The sequence below is a fragment of the Nilaparvata lugens genome, chromosome 1 (genome assembly GCF_014356525.2).
Source record: "Nilaparvata lugens isolate BPH chromosome 1, ASM1435652v1, whole genome shotgun sequence".
Lineage (NCBI taxonomy): Eukaryota > Metazoa > Arthropoda > Insecta > Hemiptera > Delphacidae > Nilaparvata > Nilaparvata lugens.
This window is the reverse complement of record NC_052504.1, coordinates 29,992,079-30,015,387: the sequence shown is the minus strand read 5'-3', so window position 1 is coordinate 30,015,387 and position 23,309 is coordinate 29,992,079. Positions and strand designations below refer to the sequence as shown.

Genomic DNA, 23,309 nt, shown 5'->3' with positions numbered 1-23,309 from the left:
CTAATTCCTCATGCAGATGTTTTTTCGCGATTACCTTCATCTGACAGCGTTGACGATAATGAAGTTTTTTTACATACTTATCCACGCCATTGATAAATGTTGAGGAAGTTAGTAAACATACTAGTAAGGTATTGAGTACAGTACCTAATTATGTTAAGAATGGATTTCCGAATGAAGTTGTTAAGGATTTGAAAATATATATGCAGAATAAGAGTTCATTGTCAGTGCTGGATAATTGTTTGTATTTTGGAAATAGAATTGTAATACCTACTAGCTTAAAAGAAAAAGTGTTAGACATACTTCATTCCAATCATGCTGGGGTAGTAAGATCGAAATTATTTTTTGCACGATCTTATGTATGGTGGCCTGATTTGGATGATGATATCTATCATAAAGTGGTAACTTGCAAAGTTTGTCAGGCCACGCAAAATAGGTCAAATAATAGATATCGTCATCCATGGCCAATGGCAAAAATTCCATGGGAAAGAATTCATATGGATTTGTTTGATTTCTTTAATAGAAAATATTTGATAATTTGTGACTCATTCTCTAAGTGGGTGGAATGTTTTATTCTTGGGAATAAATCAAATTTTCAATGTGTACTGTCCAAGTTGGCTGAAGTATTTTCGCGCTTCTCATATCCACACACAATAGTATGCGACAATGGACCTCCATTCAGTTCTAATGATATGAAAACATTTTGTCAAAATAAGGGGATAAAGTTGATTTTTTCTCCACCGTACTCACCACAGTCAAATGGGTTAGCTGAGCGTAGTGTTCAAACGTTCAAAATTTTATTATCCAAATTCAATTTAGAAAAGAGGTTTCGAAATGAAAGTGTCAATGCAGAAAATTTGTTGCAAGACTGTCTATTTGTATATAGATGTACTCCCTCTTCAGTGACTGGTAAATCGCCTATGGTTGCATTGTTGAATTATGAGCCAAGAGTACCTTTGTCTAATCTTAGGAAGAAAACCGTTACTTTCAAAGATGAGGTAGAGAATGAAAATAAGTCAGTAGTCAGGTCAGTTAAAAAGTTTCATGAAAATCAGGTGGTATGGGTCAACCTTAATGAAAAAACATCTTATGAAGGTGTCAAATTTGAATTAGGAAGAATTGTAAGGAAAGTTAGTAATTATGTATATTTTGTGAAAATGTCTAATGATGTAGTGGTGAAGGTTCATGTAAATCAATTGCGTGAATTCTATGCTAATGCAAGGTTGAATAATTCCTTAGCAGTCAGGATTCCTGAGGGGGTGAATGAGGGGGAAGGCAGAGTAGATGAAGGTAGAGTAGTGGATGATGGGTTACAAAATTTAAGACGATCTGATAGGGTAATACGAAGACCAAACAGGTATTCAGATTCTGATTTCTAGTTGTATTGATAAGAATTTACTTTGTACTTAGAATTAATACTTTTGTTTTGATGAATGTACTGTTTAATGTCTGTATTGATTCTTTCGAAATAATGTCTTATGAAAATTGTATTAGGAAACTGGTAGTGTTTCATGAAAATGATTTTGCTTTTATTGTTGTCAGAAATTGTAAAGTGTCAGTCATTGCTCTTATGTCTTATGTCTTGTAGTTTGTATGTCAATGTATATTTTGGTCAAGTTGTTCTAAATTGGAGAAAGGGGAGGGCAGTGCTATATTGGCAGCCTGCGTGCTGTGGGTCAGGGGAGTGGGAGTCTTGTCTTGTGATGGAGTCTTGTCTGTTGTTGTCTAAGCTTTGTGAATTTTGTGAAATGTTATTAAATAGCGTGATTTATTCTAGAAAGTCTATTTATTTATGGTCATATTATGAATGATGAGGATTATGCAAATTATCATGAGAAGTCAGTCTGTTATAATAGTTTGTTTCACTGGTTTGCTTTTCTGCATTGTGTTGTGACGACTCTGTAAGTGTGTGCATAGAAGTTATGGTACTAAGAAAATCAACGATTTTCCTGGAGCATCAGTCTGGTTCATGACCTTATAAGGCAAGGAATTTGTGTCCAATTGATTATCAATCATGCCTTATTTGGTTAGGAATTTGGAAAATAGCTGTCACTTGGTGGGAGAATGTATCTTAAATTATAGTTGTACCGTTCCATTCTATTGGCAGAAATTGTGATGAATATTTTCAATAAAATGGTAACTGCCAATCACAGTTAATGTTGGTTAGGTTCCTATCTAGTGAGGCCGTACACAGCTGTCCTCGACAAGGCAAGCATACAGTGGCTTCACTCAGCGTCTGTCCTCTGTTGTAAGCAGTACAAAATGTAGTCACAGTATTTTGTGTTAATCATGGCTTTTATGCCAGCTTTAGGCTTGGTAGTATTTGGCTGTGGAACCATCTGTTCCAATAGGATGTTTTAGTTTTTTCCGCCTCAGTAAATGCTTTAATTAAGAAGAGAGGATATCAAATTGTCACCTTACAATGGAAATTTTCCTCCTATTACCGCTACTAATGTACGTCATAGATTTATAATATAATTAAGGAAATTATTATCGATGAAAGCTTCCATCAAAGTATTCATTGTAATATAATTAAAGTATAATAATTGAGAATAGTCCTTTTGATTCTCTTGTGTAATGGAAGGTGGTATTTGTATATTAAAACTGATAAATGTTGGAAGAAAATGAATGGTATATGTTTTGTAGAAATTTAGAGTACCTATTAGAAAGAATTGAGATTTTTTTGATTTTAAACTATTTTTGAAGAGGAAGTTATTAACCTAAATTTAAATGACAGTATTTTATGTTATAGATTTTATTCGTTTTGTTGATTCTAATGAAAAGCTTTCTTGATTATTTAGGAAACACCTATCATGTAATTTATTTTTTTTAAATTACACTCAATATGTAATTTTTGTAAGAGAACAGACTGAACAAACTAACAACAATACTCGAAAGACCTTATTATGAAGTAATTCAATCAACTTGTGAACTATGTATTATGGAATACTATGTACTCATCTCTTTGTATAAAGGGCATGACCCTGATTACAAATAAATTCTTTTCTATTAAATCAAGATATTGAAGTAGGTAATGTCTATTTGTGTTTTAAAGTAATAAGTATTGATTTGAGTTTTATATAAAAAAACCTAAAGTAGGTTGACTTTATGATATAACTGAAGTTAAGTTAATTTGTTTTATCCTAGATTATTTTTTATTCTAACAGCGGTCTATGGGTCCGTCAATGTACAAGTCCATCAATTTACGGGGTCATGAATGTCTCGTGAACGTGTGTCTTTAAGCCGATGAGATGCCTCTGAATCGATGGCAGTCCTAGAAGCTTGGGGTATACTGGCTCCTGTTCATCTGGACGTGTAGAGCTCGATCACCGAGCCTAGATTCAAATTGAAGAAACAGCTTTGAGGTAACAACTTTTTTCCAAATTAAACGAACATCCCAGGAACTCCGGATGTGACAGAATGGGTTTTAGTGACTATAGACTTTCAAAAAGGGGAGGGGTGTAAAACGTGAACCATTTAAATCAATTAAAACGTGCTGAATTGGACTTTTTTTGTTAAATCGTAACTTTGATTTGGGAATTAATAGATTACAAATTTTTATTTCGTTTGAATAGTAGATTTTCGGTTGTATCTTTACATTGAAATGTGAGGCCATATTTTCTCTGTAAGGATCCAGCTGGGAATTTCAGTTTTCTTTAAGACATTAATTGTAGAGATTTTCATGCACAGTATTTTCCACTTGGAATTTTTTGTTTAAATTGTATCTAAAGCCTGATAATTGAGAATCTAAAATCAAACTTTGCATAGATGGGGCGGAGCTCCTGAAATTTTTACAGATATAGGACTTGTGGCAGTTGATAGAGCTTAACAATAACTTAAAAACCAGTTTTTTGGACTCAGGAGACCTTGAAACGTATAGAAATTTAGAAATTGGGGTACCGTAATTTTTTTCAGAAAGCAATACTTTCCTTACCTATGGTAATAGGGCAAGGAAAGAAAAATCAATTAAGAAACATTTTTATTCTTGTTCCATCCAGAAGTGTATCCATATTCGCAATAATATCAACAGTTAAAAATTTTAGACTTATCATCATCAGTAGCAATGTGTTATGTAGGCCTATTACACTGTTCAATATCACACTGTAATAGCTCACACTCTTTAGAACAGTAATATTGTTTACACATCATACAAAATTTATCGTAAAATCACTTCACTTATATGGGCTACTTTATTCATATTAATAAAAACAATATAAAACTTGTAGTACCTTTTTTATTTGAAACATTTTCAAACTTCAAAACAATTCAATGACTGGTTTCGAAAGTAGGTCGAAACTAGTCGTTGAATTGTTTTAAATTTTTAAAATGTTTGAAATAAAAAAGGTTACTACAAGTTTTATATTATTGTTTTAATTAGCATTTATATTTTATTATTTTCAACTCAGTTGTAAGTCTTCACTAAGTCCTCACAACAATCAATTATTCATTTAGTTTTTCATTATAGCCTAATAATAATAATGTTCCAATATTTGTTTCGATAAGAGTGACATACAGTACTTTAATAATAATTCATTACAGTAGAGGGACATGCTGAATTATGCATGTTAAACGCTCTTAATTCAACTCAGATTAATTTTCATAGATATTTGAAACTGTCATGTAAAATGACTGAGAAAGCTCGAGTATTTAGATAGCAATATAAAGTACTGACAGACTGATCAGAAATTATTGATTTTGCTGATTATCAAATTCAATTCAATTTATTATTAGTCTACATGCAATTATTCAATATAAATGCAGTAATGCAATAATTTTATTAATAAGAATCTTGAAATTTTATTATAGATTATTTACATTGTGGAAATCTCACTAACAGCATCACCGTCATACACTATCAATGAATCTAGTGAATGTTAATGTCATTGTCAAGGGCCATTACTACAGTAATTCTATCACTAATGTTGTTCTTCTCACGGGGCATTAATCGATAAATCGAGTTACGTTGTTTTAGAATGCCTGAATTAGCGTCACTGATGCTATTTAATCTTGTCATTAGGTGAGATTCGATTTTAATACGAGGCTTCATTAAAAATGCGCTACCTCGGCCGTCTCGCCAGTGTTTAGAAGAGTTGGCGGGAATTCAATTTTGTGTTAAGGAGAGGAGTGTCGTGGGGGGGGGAGACGGCTGCATCGTTCGGAGACCTTTCTTATGTTGAGGGAAAGAGATTTGTGTTCTCGAAAAGGAAAGGAAACAACACGCTCGGGAGTTGGGGTGTAGGGAGCCGAGCACTCGCTGGTATTTCGGCGCGAGAAAGGACGTTGTGGCCGGCGGGGCAACCCACAGAGGGGGCGGGGAGCAAAATGCACCATCAATTATTCGTAATTGGTCACACTTTTTCTCCTCCGACCGACTCGGAAAAGCGGAAAAACAGGCAAACGCCAGCAGCCGTAATAAGCTCAGCTTCAACTGTTACAGTCCGAACCAATAATACCACCGCAGCACCCTTCCCGCATCCACTCCTGTGCGACACCTTTCCTCTTTTTGCGCAGCATCTACAAGAGTAGCCTTCCCTCGATTCAAAAATACGTTTGCACTGATGTTTTTCCGGTGATTGATTCACAGAGCTGGCCTACATCTGTTACTTCAAATACTTTGTGAAGTTGGAAAACCAAAATCGAAAAAGATTGTCATGGGAAAAGAATTACCTTGCTCGAAAATTCATTTCATGTGAAAAGTAGGTATCCTTTGCATAATTATGTAAAATTTGAGAACCTTATTTCTTGTATTTTTGGGAGGTTTCTAGATTCGTATCATTTGTCCTGATTGAAATATTCAACAATATGAATTTCTGCAGTTCAATTTCATTTATGGATGATGAGATAACTCTCCTATATGGCTTTTGATTACCTAGAAAATAAATGAACAGTACAGTACAAGAGAGCGCCTGCACTGGTACATATAGGCAAAGTGCTGAACTGGAGTTTTAAAATTTGTATGAGAAATATCACAAGCTAATTCCATGTAAACTATTATATTACTATCACATATTTGAAAATAACGAGCACATTGTAAGCACATACATATTATCATAATAGTAGGCCTACTCCATACAAATCCATCATACATGTAGGCCTGAATGTAAAAATCTAGACTCACACGTTAGTATTGTATTCATTGTTATATTGAGTGCTACTCATTGCAGTCACAGTTCATATTGTAATCTGAGTACAGAATTATCTGTGCTACAGGCAACTAATAATTACCTATGGAGTTGTTTGACATTCTTAACGGAAATATTAAGGGTTTTTTGCCATTCTTAAAGAAAAGAATAATCTCATGAAATCAGAAATAGTCTCTCACAGAATCGTTGAAATATCTACAAGCAAAATGGAATAGATTATAAAGTATTACTGCTGGATGGGTACACTGGTGAATTTACATTTATTGTATATGTTCGATCAGTTACAGTTTTGATAAAATAAGTTGTGGCTCAAGCTTTAGCCGGCCAAATAACGGCGATACCAAATTGTGTAAAGTTTTTCAATATTATATTTTATTCGGTGTGACAACACTGATTGTGTTTGCCGATACAATATTTCAACAAATTCAACGGATTTGAAGATACTACAGTTACTAAACCCACATTTATACATTGCAAAATTTCATAATACACAAATCATATACGGTACGTAATCAGAAAAGGGCCGACAGGCGCCTAACCCGAGACTGTTAAATTTCCGAATGAATTTTGATAGAAGTGTGTCCAAAAAGTGGTTTATGTTTTTTTGAAGAATTATAGTTTTATAGAGATGTATTGGAATAACAAATTTCCGTTTCGTCACCTCGTCAAATAACATACTTATAACTTATTCCAGCTATCCTCTGTAATTTATTCCTTATTTCTCTAATAATTGTATTGTACCCGTAGTTTCATAGGATATTGGAAAAAATAGAGGTACCCTTTTTACTTTCCTTGCCCTATTACCATGGGTAAGGAAAGTATTGCTTTCCGAAAAAAATTAAGGTACCCCAATTTCCAAATTTCTATACGTTTCAAGGTCCCCTGAGTCCAAAAAAAGTGATTTTTGGGTATTGGTCTGTATGTGTGTGTGTGTGTGTGTGTGGTGTGTGTGTGTGTGTGTGTGTGTGTGTGTGTGTGTGTGTGTGTGTGTGTGTGTGTGTGCGCGTCTGTGTACACGATATCTCATCTCCCAATTCTCGGAAACGGCTCCAACGATTTTGATCAAATTCATACCTAAAATAGTCATCGATAAGCTCTATCAACTGCTACAAGTCCCATATCTGTAAAAATTTCAGGAGCTCCGCCCCATCAATGCAGATAGATTCCCAATTATCAGGCTTCAGATACAATTGAAACAAAACAAATCAAGTGGAGTAGATTGAGCAAGAAAATCTCTACAATTAATGTTCAGTAACATTTTCACCTAAAATTGAAAATAAGCTTTAAATTCGAGAAAATGTGATTATTCAATTGCAAATTATTGTTGATTCTATTAAATCATTCACTATGAAGAGATAGCAGACCTCATGTGTGTCTCCAGCGATATTGCCCTGTCACCAGCTGCTGGCTATTCAAATACTTGAATAGTAGACTTGAAATGCGCGGGAACACTAGCGTCAGGTGATCAATTTTCATAACGGCAAGGAAAGTTGTGTGAGTGCGCCACACCAGATTTTTATAGCATGCAACGCTGGTCTTTGAGACCAGCTGGTATTGCAGCTGGTGATTTGTGTACAATTTCCATGAGAAATTTTATTCGGTCCACTGACTCGAATTCGATCAGTGATGTGATTTCGATCCTAATTTCGCTTGACATTGTTTTTTTAGTTAGCCTGAACCTCACCTCACATATCATTAAACAAGCACAAGTCCATAAAGAATCTACTGTACTTTAAAAATATTGATAAAAAGTTTAAAGCTTCAATACAATATTATAAAAGAAGATAGCTCTGATTCAATTCTTCCTCTTTCAGTCAACAACTTCAGCGAAATGATGTCTGAGACCAGACTAAATAGAGTCCAGTATGTATAAATTAAATCAGAACTCCATCATGGCAAAGCACAAAGGCTGCTTTTTCAACAACTATAATTGGCAGTAGCTTTCTGAAAAAAGCACGTTACATCCTCACAAACTTTTCCCATCATCGGCTTCTCTTTGTTGTGAATCGAATTCGAGTCAGTGGACCGAATAAAATTTCATTACATTCTTTTTGTAGTCTATATTCTTGGTTGTAACTGAATATCCCTTCCTTTTTCATATACACTCATCAGGATTCAAGTAAAATGTAAAATACATTCTTCTATTGAATACTACGTACAGACCGGGTTCTAAAAGACATATATTCCGTGTTAAACTTCTCTCTGATAATCACATTCCACAAAACGTTTATGTGGGTGATTGATAATCAATGTTGGTTGAGGGCGCTCCACACCAATTATGGCAACAGGATTAAAAGTGTTCCACGGTGGGCTACATCAGCATCTGCTACTTTGCCCACGCAGTTGGATGATTTAAATCGGAGCATAAGCTCAGATAGGATTCATTCCACTTCTATTCAAACACTTTCTGATCATAACTGGTATGGAAATTAATTCTACTGATCTAGTTATATCATGCCATAAAATGGTGCTCAATGGGGATCAAAAGAGTATTCCTAAATTGTAATTTATTGTTTTGTTAACACTAAAATTGTCACCTCCATGGTTACTATGATTTCTCTGATGCTGATTCTGTATTATTTTCATTTTTTCTTAAACACTAATTTCATGATAACATAGTACTATTTACAATTCAATAACATCTTCATGAATATTTTTCGAAGATATAAAATAAATATAATATAATTTCTAGGAGCAAAGTTTTCTTTCAATAATGTATCATTTATGATCTATTATCACATTGACAAATATTATCATTAAGCTGTGTTTACAACAAAGTTATTAACAAAATGTTTATTTTTCCGTCCTTATAGATTCTATTAGATTAAACGGAACTTGAAAAACATTTATGCACATCATGTGTATGATAAGTCATGTTCAATCTAATAGAATCTATAAGGATTAAGTTATAACCATTTTGTTAATAACTTTGGTTTAAACGCAGCTTAAGACTATGATTAAGAACATGATTTCATATTTTGCCTGACGCTTGGTAGATCTCAGTAACCATCCACTTGACAATTACTGTATTTTTTGTAATTCGAAGTTTTGAAGAGGGTACCGTATGAGATAATAGAGAATAGATTCATCTCTCAGCTTATCAATTTGTTATTTCTGGGATTTAATGTCATTATTTGAATAATTTCACAGTATAATTGGAGCAAATATTCCAAAATAAGTCTCTTATTGGAACAGATTTGTGAGCTTTTCATTTGTGAGCTGTGACAGAGGACAACCGTTATCCGTAATGATGTGGATGAAGCTTCATTTTATGGATTTGTTTTGAAGTTCTTGACTGAAGCTCGTTAGGCCCGTTACGAGATTGCTTGTTAGTGGGGATTTCAGACACAAAGCATTATTAAATCACTGCTCAATATATAAATTGACATAATGCCTACAAAGCACAGTAACAGTGACAGAGTGACATAAGCACAGTAACATTCATTTTTTGAAATCCAAAGTATTCTTTTTGAAGCTTATAAATTTGAATTATCAGAAAATTATTTTCCAAACCTCTAGCAATACTGGATTTATAGAAGTTTCTGGTCCCACACCAGATTTTTCTATTGTAATAGGTATGTTTTTAATTTGAAAATAAATTAGTTATGTTGGTTCTAATTTTGTTCCAATGATGAATGTCGGAGCCTAATGTAGAAATTTGTTTGTAGAAATCTATAATGAAATCAATTTCTTTTTTTGAAGCTTTTTAATTTAAATTCCTCCTTATCATTTCTACTTGAGCGAGCAGCGTTTTAATCTATCAAATTGAGTTTCCCGATGAACAGGAAATTGATAAGTATAAGTACCGAAGTTGGAGTTGTTACAAACCTTAGCACCCAGAGACGAGTAGGGTTCGTCGAATAGTGACCAGATGCGAGGTTTGATCCGTTGCCAACATGACAGCCTCCCCGCCAAAAAGTCTTCCTCGTAGCCGAATTTGCGAGCTATCTCTTCTTCTGTGGGACGGTCAGCGTCAATGTCCAGCTTGTCAAGGATAGCCAGTGTTGCCTGCAAATAGCAACATTCACTTTCTTTATTGTCTTTTGAAAAACATGATGAAGACTATTGTACTGGATTACATTCGATGAATTTGATTCTCTGTGACATTTTATACATATTTCTCCATGCAATAGTTTGTAGAACTCTTTATCGATTTACACAAATCTTGATAAGAATAATATAATTTAGGATTGAAATTGATCCTCTATTATAGCTCGATAATGTGCACACCAAGGAGTGAGTGTTGCACTCGCACGTGAGTGTTATTCTTACACTTTGTAGCTCATCTTATTCAATTGAAATTACATTAAATTTATTCGATTCCAACTCAATATACTGAGCAAAAGCCTATTGCAAGCCATTTAAGCAACTCCAGTTTCTTACACCGACAATTCTTTTACGCTTTTAATTAATATTTGTTGTTAGATGAAATATTTTGATGATTTTTCATGTTGTTGATTACGTTTAGTTGTCTTCTATGATAAGTATCTTCAGTAGTTATTCTATGTTGTTTAACTATCATGATGAGAGTAAAGTTCATCGAGAAACCTAAACTATTACAGGTATGAGTCAAATAAGCTGAGTGGAATGAATTATGGACATCATTCAGTCTACTTTTATATTCGAGTACCGTATTCAATATTCAAGTTTTCTAAATTCAGATATTACAATCAAGACTGTATTGATTAATAGAGATGTTCAAAATGATATGAGATAAAGCGAATATACTATATAAAACTATGATACAATGAAATAGTTCCACCATTGAGTCATTTGTAAGAAGAAATTATTTTGATTTCCATTTCACATAAAAGAAATGACCATCTTTCAACAAGAACCAATAAAGTTGTAACGGCCACTTCACACACTTTGGAGAGGACGAATGCCAAACTCGATCATCTTGTGCAACGATATAAGCCCATAAACCGAAAAGCTCTTAATCTGCTAGAACTGTGCTGTGGGTGCCTCCTCATGATTAATTGGTAGATCTGTTTCCAATACTACTCTCAACCGGCCTTTCGAGCTGGTCACAAAACATGTTCGGTTCTGATTCTGAATAGGTTTAGCCATTTCGATCCTCTAACAGATTTCAGATGAAACGACACTGAAAAAACAAGTGAGAAACGTTGGCAGTCAGTTGCAGAGCACTTCTTGCTTTTAAATTATCCAAAATTCTCGGAATATAGCAATTGATTGGATTAACCTTATCACAACTCAGTTCTGAGCCTATGAAGCACACTTATAAAAATGTATTAAATACTAACTAGTGTACTGAATAAATTTAAATCACGTTGAAAAAATGTTGTATTGTATCAATGTATTGTTGATTGATACGAGTGTATTAAAGCATTAATCTGGTCTCCTAGTCTTGATTCTACACCATAAAGAATTATCATCCAATTCCAATGCCGATACCTTTAAATATGAAAGCAGCGAAATCCAAATAAGGTGAACATTTCCTTGTTAGTGGAACGTAGAAAATCTAGATCATTCAATTTACTCCTCGCGATATTCACCGCAAGTACCATCAAATATATCACCAAGTAACCTTGGGAGAAGTGCAACTATAAACTCAACTCTCCACTTTACTTCTCGAGAAATGTTTTCTCAGCAAAAGTTCTATCTCAACAACATTTTATTTCAAATTGTTTTTCTCTCCATTAAATACTGAATAAATCTCCCTCATCATACACTTTCTTGTCATCGATAAATAATGCCATAAAAATTCCATATCTTGTCATAAAAATAATCAGAATAATCTTATGTTCGTGAAACCTCAGGCATGTCATTCTCCAGGTGACGAAATTTCTTATCGACCGGGTAAATGACCTAATAACCTTTTGATATACGACTTGCGCATGCTCGTTGAGTATTCTTCCAAATACCATTCCGTAATTTTTCCAAGAAATAAGGAATTATGGAATTAAGAATCAGTCTGTATTAGAAAAACCGACGTCGATTATTACTATCAATTATTAATGTTTCATTCTGTTGGATCGTCAAAATTTTAATGTTAATATGAAAACTTCTTGTGATAGAAATTGCACGGTATGCTTCCCATCATAGAAGTGAATGGAGTAGTTTACTTGATTGCCGATTCTACTAGGATGCTGTTCTACAAGTTTGTTAATCTGCAAAATTGGGGTTAATCAAATAATCAAGTGAACCGTTCCAGAGGTCTCTTCGAATAATCCTTTCTAAATACTCTTTGAGGAGTGAAGACCGATGTCAATCCAATATTGGGTGGAAGCGTCGGCACTTTTTTTCTTGGTTCTATCCCGTGATCCGCGACCCACGTAGCAGCTGCTAATTGAGTTATCACCGTGCATGTCGTTAGAGGGGTAACAGCAGACAAGCTTAGTTGCCACCTAGGGACAGGGAGAGGGAGATAGAGTGAATGTGTGAGAGAGAGAGAGAGAGTGAGTGCGAGTGAGAGAGAAGAGTCACTTAATTAATGCCGTTAACGCCTGACTCCTGCGGCATCTCTTATCTCTATCAGCTCGGCTATTAGGAGGATAGTGGTGGTTTGGGGGCCAGGACTCTGCTAATTGTAAACGACACTGCTCCGAAATGCAACTGGACTGCTCAGGATCAGGATGTCGCTCACTCATCACTAGCAGACTAGGCGAAGGCGAAGGTGACTCTCTCAATCCACTGCCGTTCAACTCCAGCAATTAATCACCTCTTGATGTCTTCCTTCCTGTCGCACCAACTCCACATTCATCTCTCTCTTTTCAGCAGCTAACTCTCTCATTTGCACTTCTAGAGCTGGAAAGAGTAACTGCCATTCTGCTGTTTGTGCACAAGGAATACTGATAAGTGTGCCAATGTCTAATCCAGCTCAACTCATGAATATTCATCAAGTATGGTTGATCCTAAAATGTGCTAAATGTTTGCATCTGAGGGTTGTTTGGAATTATTATTTTGCAAGACGGGTTTTAATCAGGCAACTAAGTGTTTAATATCCAAATCCCTTCAAATGATATTAGAGAATATGACTGTCTTCCGAGTGTGAAAGTTTTTCTTTCGAACCATAGGTTTTTGCTAGTTTACGGGGCATTTCCTGGGCTTGGTTGGATAGAATTAATGGAAACGAAAAGTAATGAATTCAGAATTTTCGAATTATGTTCACATTCGGCACAAGATATCAGAATACAATTCGAGTAATAAATGTTATAGGCTTACTCACATTATTTTTCACAGTAGTCTCAAGCCTATTAGATTGTTGAAAACTTAATAATTATTCATGATATTTGTGCTAGATTGTAATATGTGTGATTACCTGTGTGTCTCTGTGAATGCTATAAGTTGACCAGCAGCAAGGCTCCACTTGATTGGAGTCTAGACCCCAGAACTCAAGTTCTTCTTCAAATAATGGTCCGCAAACATTGGTCGGGTAATGTAGTTTTCCAGTCCTGTTTGAATAAAAAGTTTCATTAGTGACGTTTGACAAGTGAAATAGTAGTAAAAAAATTATGTTTGATATCAGTGAGTCAGTAGAAGCAGAGAGGAGTTCTGAAGGCTAGTATAGCATGATGGAAGCAGAAATGTTGGAAGTCATAGGCGGTGTTTATTTCATTGGAAATCAACTTCAATTTCAAATTTTACATCAGTGCTATTGATGAATACGACAGTTCAGTGGTCACTCAATAAAAATGTATTACCCGTTGGTTATTATGTCCGTTGCAGTCTAGATGATTATGATTACTATACCCTCGTGTGTTTTGAACATCTGCTTCATCATGATGAAGAATTAGTGAACCAAGAAACGTAAACATCAATAATTCTTTAATATCATTGTGATCAATAAAACAAATAATAGCATTGCACTGATCACCGGTTATTTAGCAGAAGTAGGCCCATCAAAGGAAGAAGACGATGATCTTTTAAATAGTTGAATTCTAAAAATATTCTTATCCCAAGTTGATTGAAATAATACAAACATGTATTATTCTTTAAAAAGATATTGTTGAAGAGCATGTGGGCGGAAAATTGAACAAGTTCACTCTTTATAAAAGAAGTTCGTTTTGCTATAAATATTGTTCTTGACATAGCATGAACTCAATAGCTTCGAGTTTCTTGGTTCCTTGAATTATTTATTATAGTTTTTATTATAATCGTAATAAGTCAGGTCTTCCGGGAGCTTCATATTCTGGGAATCAATATCGAGTGGAAAAATTGAGAAAGCTGATTTCTCGGAACTCACATAATTATAGGAAAAAAGGAAAGTTGGATTTGAGAAGAATGACAGAGCAAAAGTTGGATATCATTGGACTTTTCTGTTTGATAAGCGCGTAACTGTCTGCCCAAGCTACTTTTACAATCTCATTCCAATGAGATTTCCTGAGAATAAAAATGAGCTGAGAGAAAAATTATCCAATTTATTCAAACTCAATTCAAGATCCAATCGAAGGCAGTAATTTCCAACGTTTCAAAACGTCAATGTCTGATGAATGCTAACTTCTCCTTCGAAAAAATGTTTGTAAAACCAAAGAAGCTCAATCGTATCTATTTTCTCTGAAGTAACAGGGAAAGAAGTCTTTTTAGTATCTATCTAGGGTCTATATGGATAGGCCTCGTATAATTTAAGAAGTACATTTCTTATATTGCTCTCCATCTCCATCATTATTCACATTTTTGAACTTATAGAATGTGAATAATGATGTAATAGAAAGAAGTAGTGATCGTAATAGTGAGACGATTAGATGGATATTATTCAAGATTATTACTGTGTTATCACTATTATTATGTACATATGTTTATGCAGGCAACACAAGAAATAAGAATTTAATAATCAAAGCGAATAGGCATTCGACTCATGAATCGATTTTGTATGTGTTTTGAAAGAAATTCACAATGATAGCATGGTCATCATCATTATTCCCTTCTCTGAAAAGTTCATAGAAACTTTATATTTGTTTTGACTAGAGAAGACCAGAAGAGGTTTGAAAAAGAAAAACTATTGTGACTTAGCTAATTGAACAGAAAAATATTAGTCGGTTGGAATTTTAAATCCTTTTTCTCTTCTCCCTAAGTAACTTCCATTGACCTATTTTCCAATTCCGATTTAGCACCACAGAAAAGCAAACAATTACTTTCAAGAAATAAGTAAGAAGGAATAATCCGAAACCGCGAAAAGTCACATACTCCACAAAGATACATTAAGAGAACTCTCCTTCACTAATAGACCTCTTGTAAATTCTTTCTTTTCTGTTTTCTAGATGAATCGATAAAGTAATAATTACTTGCCATTCATGTCGCTAGCTGATGGTTACATTATTTTGAAAGCCTCTTCATAGTTCAAGGATTTAAGACAAGGATGTAATCTGGTGTCGATCATGTCATCACTGTCTTTTCAGCTAGCTGGCGGCGTTGTTTATGCAACAAGGAATAATGTCAAGACTTGACATTAGTGAAGAGCTGATAAATGAGCGCCACCAGTCGCCAACAATGAACTGGCAAAACAGAATAAAAGTTGAGCACCATTAAAAAATCTTCTTCAAGAGACTTCCTTACGGCAAAGATACCAGCTCCATCGCATTATAGCTCCTCACCTTTTCAATTAATACTTGTTTTTGAAATTTTTTGTGTGCATACTAATTACGCATCACTGGAAGAATCAACTGAATGAGTGATCTTTTTGGAATATTGAAGAATCGAAATCCATATTACAGTACTTTTACAAAATGACAACTCAATAACTTGTCATCTCAGTTAGTAGGCACTATGAGAAATTGATGTTAATCAATACTGCAGATAGTTATTTAAAGAAATATCTATACACCCTAATTATACAGTAGAAAAAAACTATGATTAAATGTATTCATGAGAAAGTGACTATATACATTGATTATTTAGCTATGATCCAAATTTTCAATACAATCAATCAATCAAACCTTGCTATTTAGTCCAGTCAACGAAAGATTATAGAGGGAAAAATTTGCAACACAATTTTTGACCCCGCAGCTCTTTTGAGATAGTTAGGGGGTAAACATATCAAAAGTCCTCACCCCAACCCACTGTGCTAAGGGGGTGGGGGTGGTTTGAAAGTACCATATTTTGGTTTTTTGCACATATATCGAACAATATGCATCTTTCGAAACTTTTATTGAAATTCAAAATTGAATCTTATGAATTAGCCTACAAGTTTCATTCGAAACATTCTTTCATATCTCTTATAGTTTTCTAGATAAGAGCTCTCGAAGGTGTCACATTTTTAAGAATCCCCTTCCGGCTCCGATTTTTTAATCTTTTTGGCCTCATAAATTTTCAACGATTGATTGAAAAAATCCGTGCTAATCATGAGCTTATAGAACATCATATTCTCTTCAATTTAATATATTATTTCATTACGCATCTCCCTAATCGAACAAATAATTTCATTTATTTCTGAGAAACTTTCTCGCTTCCACCACCCACTTATCTTTCGATACGAAAAATTTCCAGCATGTCGAAAATTTCATGTTTTCTGCTCGGAATGTCTCAACATTGACAAACATAATCATTAATTAAATAATAACTATAGATCAGATAAAAATGATCCAGACATCAATAGAAAGGAGACATTCTCCCCCCCTTAATTTGATATGAAATTATTACCCAGTTCGACGCCCCATGATTCTGAGAGAAGTGATATTCATAAGAAAAACAAATCTTCGCGATGTTTCCAATTTTATCATAAAAGTTAAATTTCCTTTTAATTTTTAGCCCTGAAACTTTTTAGCACTACTAGGATATCGGGTATGATATTCTACATTCAATTCTGACGTTGAATTGATAATTTGAGAAAGTTGCAATTTTACACGAATTGGCAACCTTGTTATTTCTTCGGATTAAGGGCCAAGTCTCAACTTATTTTACACAGACTAAAGGCTGTGTTAAAGACTGTGTTAACGGGTTTTAAATCGAATATTACAAATGTAGACATCCATTGTGTGGTACATAATTTTAATGGCCTTTTTAAAACAAGAAAGATGGCTTCAATAAAAAAAGTTGTATGACGCTTGTATTCTACTTGAAACTTCAATCAGCCGCCATTTTGGATACAAGCATCATAGAACATTTCTATTGATGTCATCTTCCTTGTTTTGGAAAGACCTTTAAAAAAATCTGGTGTGGCGCACTCACACAACTTTCCTTGCCGTTATGAAAATTGATCACCTGACGCTACGGTAGTGTTCCCGCGCATCTCAAGTCTACTATTCAAAGATTAGAGCCAGCTGGTGACAGGGTAATAACGCTGGAAACACACAAGGTCTGCTATCTCTTCATAGTGAATCATTTAATAGAATCAACAGTTGCCAATAGTTTGCAATTGGATAATCACATTTTCTCGATTTTCGAGCTTATATTTTTAATTTTAGGTGAAAATGTTACTGAACATTAATTGTAGAGATTCTCATGCTCAATCTATTCCACTCAAAATTTTTTGTTCAAATTGTATCTGAAGCTTGATAATTAAGAATCTAAAATCAAACTATAGATGGGGCGGAACTCCTGAAATTTTTACAGATATGGGACTTGTGGCAGTTGATAGAGCTTATCGATGACTATTTCAGGTATAACTTTAATCAAAATCGTTGGAGCCATTTTCGAGAAAATCGCGAAAAACCCTGTTTTTGACAACATTTTCGCCATTTAGCCGCCATCTTGAATCGCTTTTGATCGAAATTGTTCGTGTCGGATCCTTATATTGTAAGGACCTTACGTTCCAAATTTTAAGTCATTCCGATAATTGGGAGATGAGATATCGTGTACACAGACGCACATACACTCATACACACACACACACACACACACACACACACACACACACACACACACACACACCACACACACACACACACACACACATACTGTATGTATAAAGGTGCGTACAGATATACGCGCCGCGAACATGAGCAATTCACTTTTAATCAGCTGACTATATCAGTATTTTTATAGAAACAGTAAGATACAGGTATAAAAAGCTTGGCATCAGCTGGTTAAAAGTGAATTGCTCATGTTCGCGGCGCGTATATCTGTACGCACCTTAACAGACCAATACCCAAAAACCACTTTTTTAGACTCAGGGGACCTTGAAACGTATAGAAATTTAGAAATTGGGGTACCTTAATTTTTTTCGGAAAGCAATACTTTCCTTACCTATGGTAATAGGGCAAGGAAAGTAATGATGTATCACGCAATGGGTGTTTACATTCAAAGTATTCAAGTTACAACCCCTCATTTTTTTAAAAACCAAAACTTCAATCAGCCGCCATTTTGGATTTAAGTATCATCGAAACTTTTTATTGATGCCATCTTTCTTGTTTAAAAAAATGATTTACCACATAATGGGTGTTTACAAAGTATTTGAGTTACAACCCCTCATTTCTTTAAAAACTAAAAATGTAAACACATTTGAAATACTTGAGTTACAACCTCTAAGTCACCCCCTTTTGAGGGGTTGAAATCCAGATGTACGTCAGAAGGTGGAATATTCGACTAATAATTTATCCTGAAAGTTACTGTATTATATCTACAACAGTCTCCAACTTATTGAAGGGTTCCCATACAATCATATATGACTCACTCTGTATACTTTTTTTCCATATTCAATTCGAAGAAGTCTGAACGATGTTTAGCCGATCCTATCCATTTAAGAGTTTTTTCATGTTGCGATAATCTCAGCCTGATTTCAGCCCACTGTTTGGAAGTGTTTAGAATCTTAAACCTGAAAAAGCGGAGTAGCCTAACTTGTAGTTAAAAATGCATTATCCCATTTCGAAAATAAATGCAAGATGATGGAACATCGCACCATGAGTCTCTTTTCGCAGGCACTATAGAATAAATCTTTCTGTTTTGATGCTGCTTTCAATATTGGTGTTGACGCATTATGAAGATTTGAGGGAAGTTCATAATTGGAAAGTAAGTTTATCAAGAGTTGAATGGAAGAAATAAAAGTTATAAACAGAATTCTCTTTGATGGTTGAGACTTTTGAGCGAATTCGTTGATAGACAGTTACTTATCCAGCTTTTCTCATAAATATAACAAGAATAAAATATTGATAAGTTTAATCGACGGATATTTTTCGCAACAGATCTTCCATCCAATAAAGATTTGAATCACAAACAAATTTGATCGCTACACCTACCATCAATCTAATTGATGGCTGATCAAATCTACAGAATGTGAGTCTTGAATCAAGTTCACATCGGTTATTGCTTGGCCAGAATCGTAAATGCTCTGATGACTTCATTAAAACCGCTACTTTATGTGGTTGAGTAAACCATGCTTACATCCATGTACATGAAGTGTACAATGAAACTATGAATCGGATTTACATCCATGATTAAAAGATAGACAAGAGAGAAAAAATAAAAGATACAGCATGATTTTTTATTGAACAGTCCTATCAGTTACTATTGCAATGAAGCTATGAAAAATATGAGTAGGAAGGGAGAGTAATATGAGTGGGAAATGAATATTTATGAACAAGATACTGTAGAAGGGAAGGGTACTGTATTACAGGTTTTCTATTCAAAAGTCTTTTTATTATCCAACATGAAACTGGAATTCTCAATCACGTAAGTAATGTTTGGTTCATATTTTTTCAGATTTTCCTGGTTGATTCACTTTTAATGAACAGAAACTGATGTATATGGTTTCAAAAATCTCAAAAGTCTCTTTGGTTTTTTTATTCTCTTCTATGACGAGAGAGTGCAGAAATCGATTCAATCAGAGTGAAATCTCATGGAACTGTGCAAGTTATGAAAGCTTTTTTCTTGAGGATGGGGGAGAAGAGTCAAAGCAGGGTTGTGAATAAATTGTCATGTTCTCTGAAATGCAGCTGAATAGGTGTTAGACTTGCTGCGCAGCGCTCGTGGGAATTTATTATTCACTAGAAAACTTCAAAGAGAAATGTGGATCTGCAATTGGTCTGTACTTGGACGAGAAAAAATTCAGTACGTAACAGTGGTGGGAAAGCCCTAAAAAGTGCTATGTTAGGAACTTTGACTTCCTTTCTCATGAAACTCATACCTGTACTAACCTCTGACAGAATGCGATGAACTAATTTTCATATTTGTTTCTCAACACGAATCCTAACGTCTCATGTTATAAAGAATGCTTTTTGTCACAGCATTTCTGACCAACTCCTGTTTTTTTATGAAACATTTCAAATGTCGAGTGGACTCAGGTTCACAAGTTTCATAATATTATACTCTAATCCTTATTTTTGAATATAATATATTATATATTATTATATAACTACATGTATATCAATTTTGTTAACGACAAAATTGGTTGAACCTTCTTGATATGTTTCCCTGAACCTAAATCATTATGGCGTATTTTCAAGAAAATTATAACTCGGTTTTAACGATGAATAATTAATCGAGAACCGTTCCACTAAATTGATCGAGAACTAGACTCACTGAATTTTGAGCCCTTTGTATTCAGATTTATGAGAATCAGAATGATAATTGATAAAAATTAATTGCTCATGATAATCTCCGTAGTTGGAAAAACTCTCTTAAAATATTATTTTTCATTATTATGGTATTTTCTAGGCATATAATATTGCCATGTTCAGCGCCAGTGGACTGACAAGTCTTCTTGTGGAAGATCAACTGACTTTCTAGATACACTATACACAGTGCTATCAAATTCCTATATTTATTTATTTATTTATTCATTTATTTTATTTATTTATTTATTTATTTATTTATTTATTTTTATTTATTTATTTATTTATTTATTTATTTATTTATTTATTTATTTATTTATTTATTTATTTATTTATTTATATTTATTTATTTATATTTATTATTTATTTATTTATTTATATTTATTTATTTATTTATTTATTTATTTATTTATTTATTTATTTATTTATTATTTATTTATTTATTTATTTATTTATTTATATATCTATTTATTTATTTATTTATTTATTTATTTATTTATTTATTTATTTATTTATTGTTAAAAGAAAAAAAACTATAGAAATACAAGAGAAGGAAAAAAATAGATGTATACAATAAAATAATTATAAAACGGAATATAGAAATGAAAAGGTTCTAAAATTAAAATAAAAATGTTACAAAGAATGGATAAAACTAACAAATGGATGTCAGAGGACTGATACCTGCCAATGAAGCAACAGAATGAGTAAGAAGTACGAGTACATAGTGCAAAAGATACACACCTATATACAGCAACAAATAATCGACAACACGACTGAGCAAGGAAATCTCACAATAGACTGTTTAATATTCTATAAAATTTTTCACGAGAGAACCAAAAGATGTCCAGTTGCCCAGAGAAACAGTTGAAAAGTCTTTGAATTCTGTTGACTGGAGAATTATAGTGACTCACAGTTCTGGACCGGGGCACAAAAAAAGAGAAAGTGGAGCGACGTGATATGGTAGATATATAAATATTTACATATGAAAGCAAATATGGGGAATCTATTTTATTATTTAATAAGCTATGAAGGAAAATTAAAGACTTAACATCTCGTCTTGTTTTTAATGATTTCAATTGAAACATGTTTCTCTGAGTGTCAGAGGGAAAGTCAAACGGACAATTGAAATTGAATTTCCTGAAGTAAATGTACCTTAAAAATTTATTTTGTAAACGCTCCAAAAGTAGCACTTGATCATTACAATAAGGGTTCCAAATTTCAGACGCATACTCAAGAATACTTCGGACAAGAGATTTATACAGAAATATTATGGGTGAGACATCATTGAAAGGTGAACATATTCTCAGGATAAATCCCATCTGCTGATTGGCCCTACTACACAAAAGGTCTATATGTTTATTGAATGTAAAATCAGAGCTGTAAATCACACCCAGGTCCTTAAAAGACTCTAACTCCTCCAACGGTATACCATCATATATATACCATCAATACTATAGATGCATCTGTGTGAAGCTACCTGCCGGGAAAATGATAAAGTTTTGCATTTAGCTATATTTATTCTAAGGCCATTATTCATTATTCATACACCATACACTTAGTTTATCAACATCCATTTGAAGGCTAAGGCAGTTATCAGGGCTCAAAATCGCTTTGTACAGCTTCACATCATCTGCATACATCAGACAGGATGAACCATCAAATACAGCAGGGAGATCGTTAATGAATAGAAGAAAGAGAAGTGGTCCAAGGCTAGAACACTGAGGCACCCCAGATGTACAGTTGAAAGTTCTAGACTTGAAATTATGTAATCTAACATACTGCACTCTTGAATTCAAATAGCTCTCAACAAGATTTACCAGGCTTGTACAGAAACCAATCGACTTTAGTTTTTTAACTAATATTCTGTGATTGATTGAATCGAATGCCTTTGAGAGATCCGTATAAACAACATCAACCCGCCCCCACCGTCTGTTACTATGCGTCTTAATAATTCATAAATATCAAAGAGAGACTTTCGAACGTATAAAAACTTTTTGATCATTGATATTTCATTCCTTTCTCTTGTTTCCAGTGATTTTGCAAATGGATAATTGATATCGCATGAATATTAGTTTCGCCAAAAACGCTCAAAAACAATTAGTTAATTAATTGGCAAACTTCGTTTACTCGATTAGTTTACCAATTTCGCAATTGCAGCTCCTCGATAGGGAATTGAATTATTAGTCATAGCAACAAAGCATCAAATGTTGATGATTGTGAATCAAGTTTAGCTATCGATATCACACATCAGAGTGGAGTTTCACTTAAACGATCTAACAAGCAACCAACCAATCAATAATCACAAGTGACTGATGAACTTAACATATTATCGATATCAATGTATCACGATCGTCCCTGATTGGAGCTACAATAAGATATTGTATGCCACATCCAATCATACTTAGATACACAAGTATTTATTGGAATTATTCATTTCCATTCATCCAATATGAAATATACATTTTATTTTGTGGTTGGTAAAGTAGACATATCGGTCCAAACATCACTAAACAAAGAACAAATTTTAATCGATGCACTTACTCAATAAATAAAGCAGATTTGAATCAAACCTTTAATAATAAATTCTGAACATTCCTACTATGATTCTTTTAATTATTTCTTCATAATAGTTGATTTGATTTCAGTTGAAATCACAGAGACATCTGAGACAGAAAGACAAACAAAGGTTGTTTCAATTACTAAGCGAGTGAATCAGAAACTA

At 33.8% G+C, this 23,309-nt stretch overlaps 1 protein-coding gene across 3 annotated transcripts in view; it reads right to left on the bottom strand.

The window, feature by feature from the left end:
* Window positions 1-23,309, bottom strand: part of LOC111053314 (potassium voltage-gated channel protein Shaw) — a 240,237-nt gene that overhangs the window by 24,913 nt on the left and 192,015 nt on the right. For all 3 annotated transcript variants that reach the window (XM_039425067.1, XM_039425061.1, XM_039425063.1), the window contains 2 exons: window positions 13,423-13,555; window positions 9,969-10,148 (listed from right to left, as the gene is read on the bottom strand). In XM_039425067.1, the coding sequence (XP_039281001.1) occupies window positions 9,969-10,148; window positions 13,423-13,555 (313 nt within the window). The remainder of the gene's footprint in view (window positions 1-9,968; window positions 10,149-13,422; window positions 13,556-23,309) is intronic.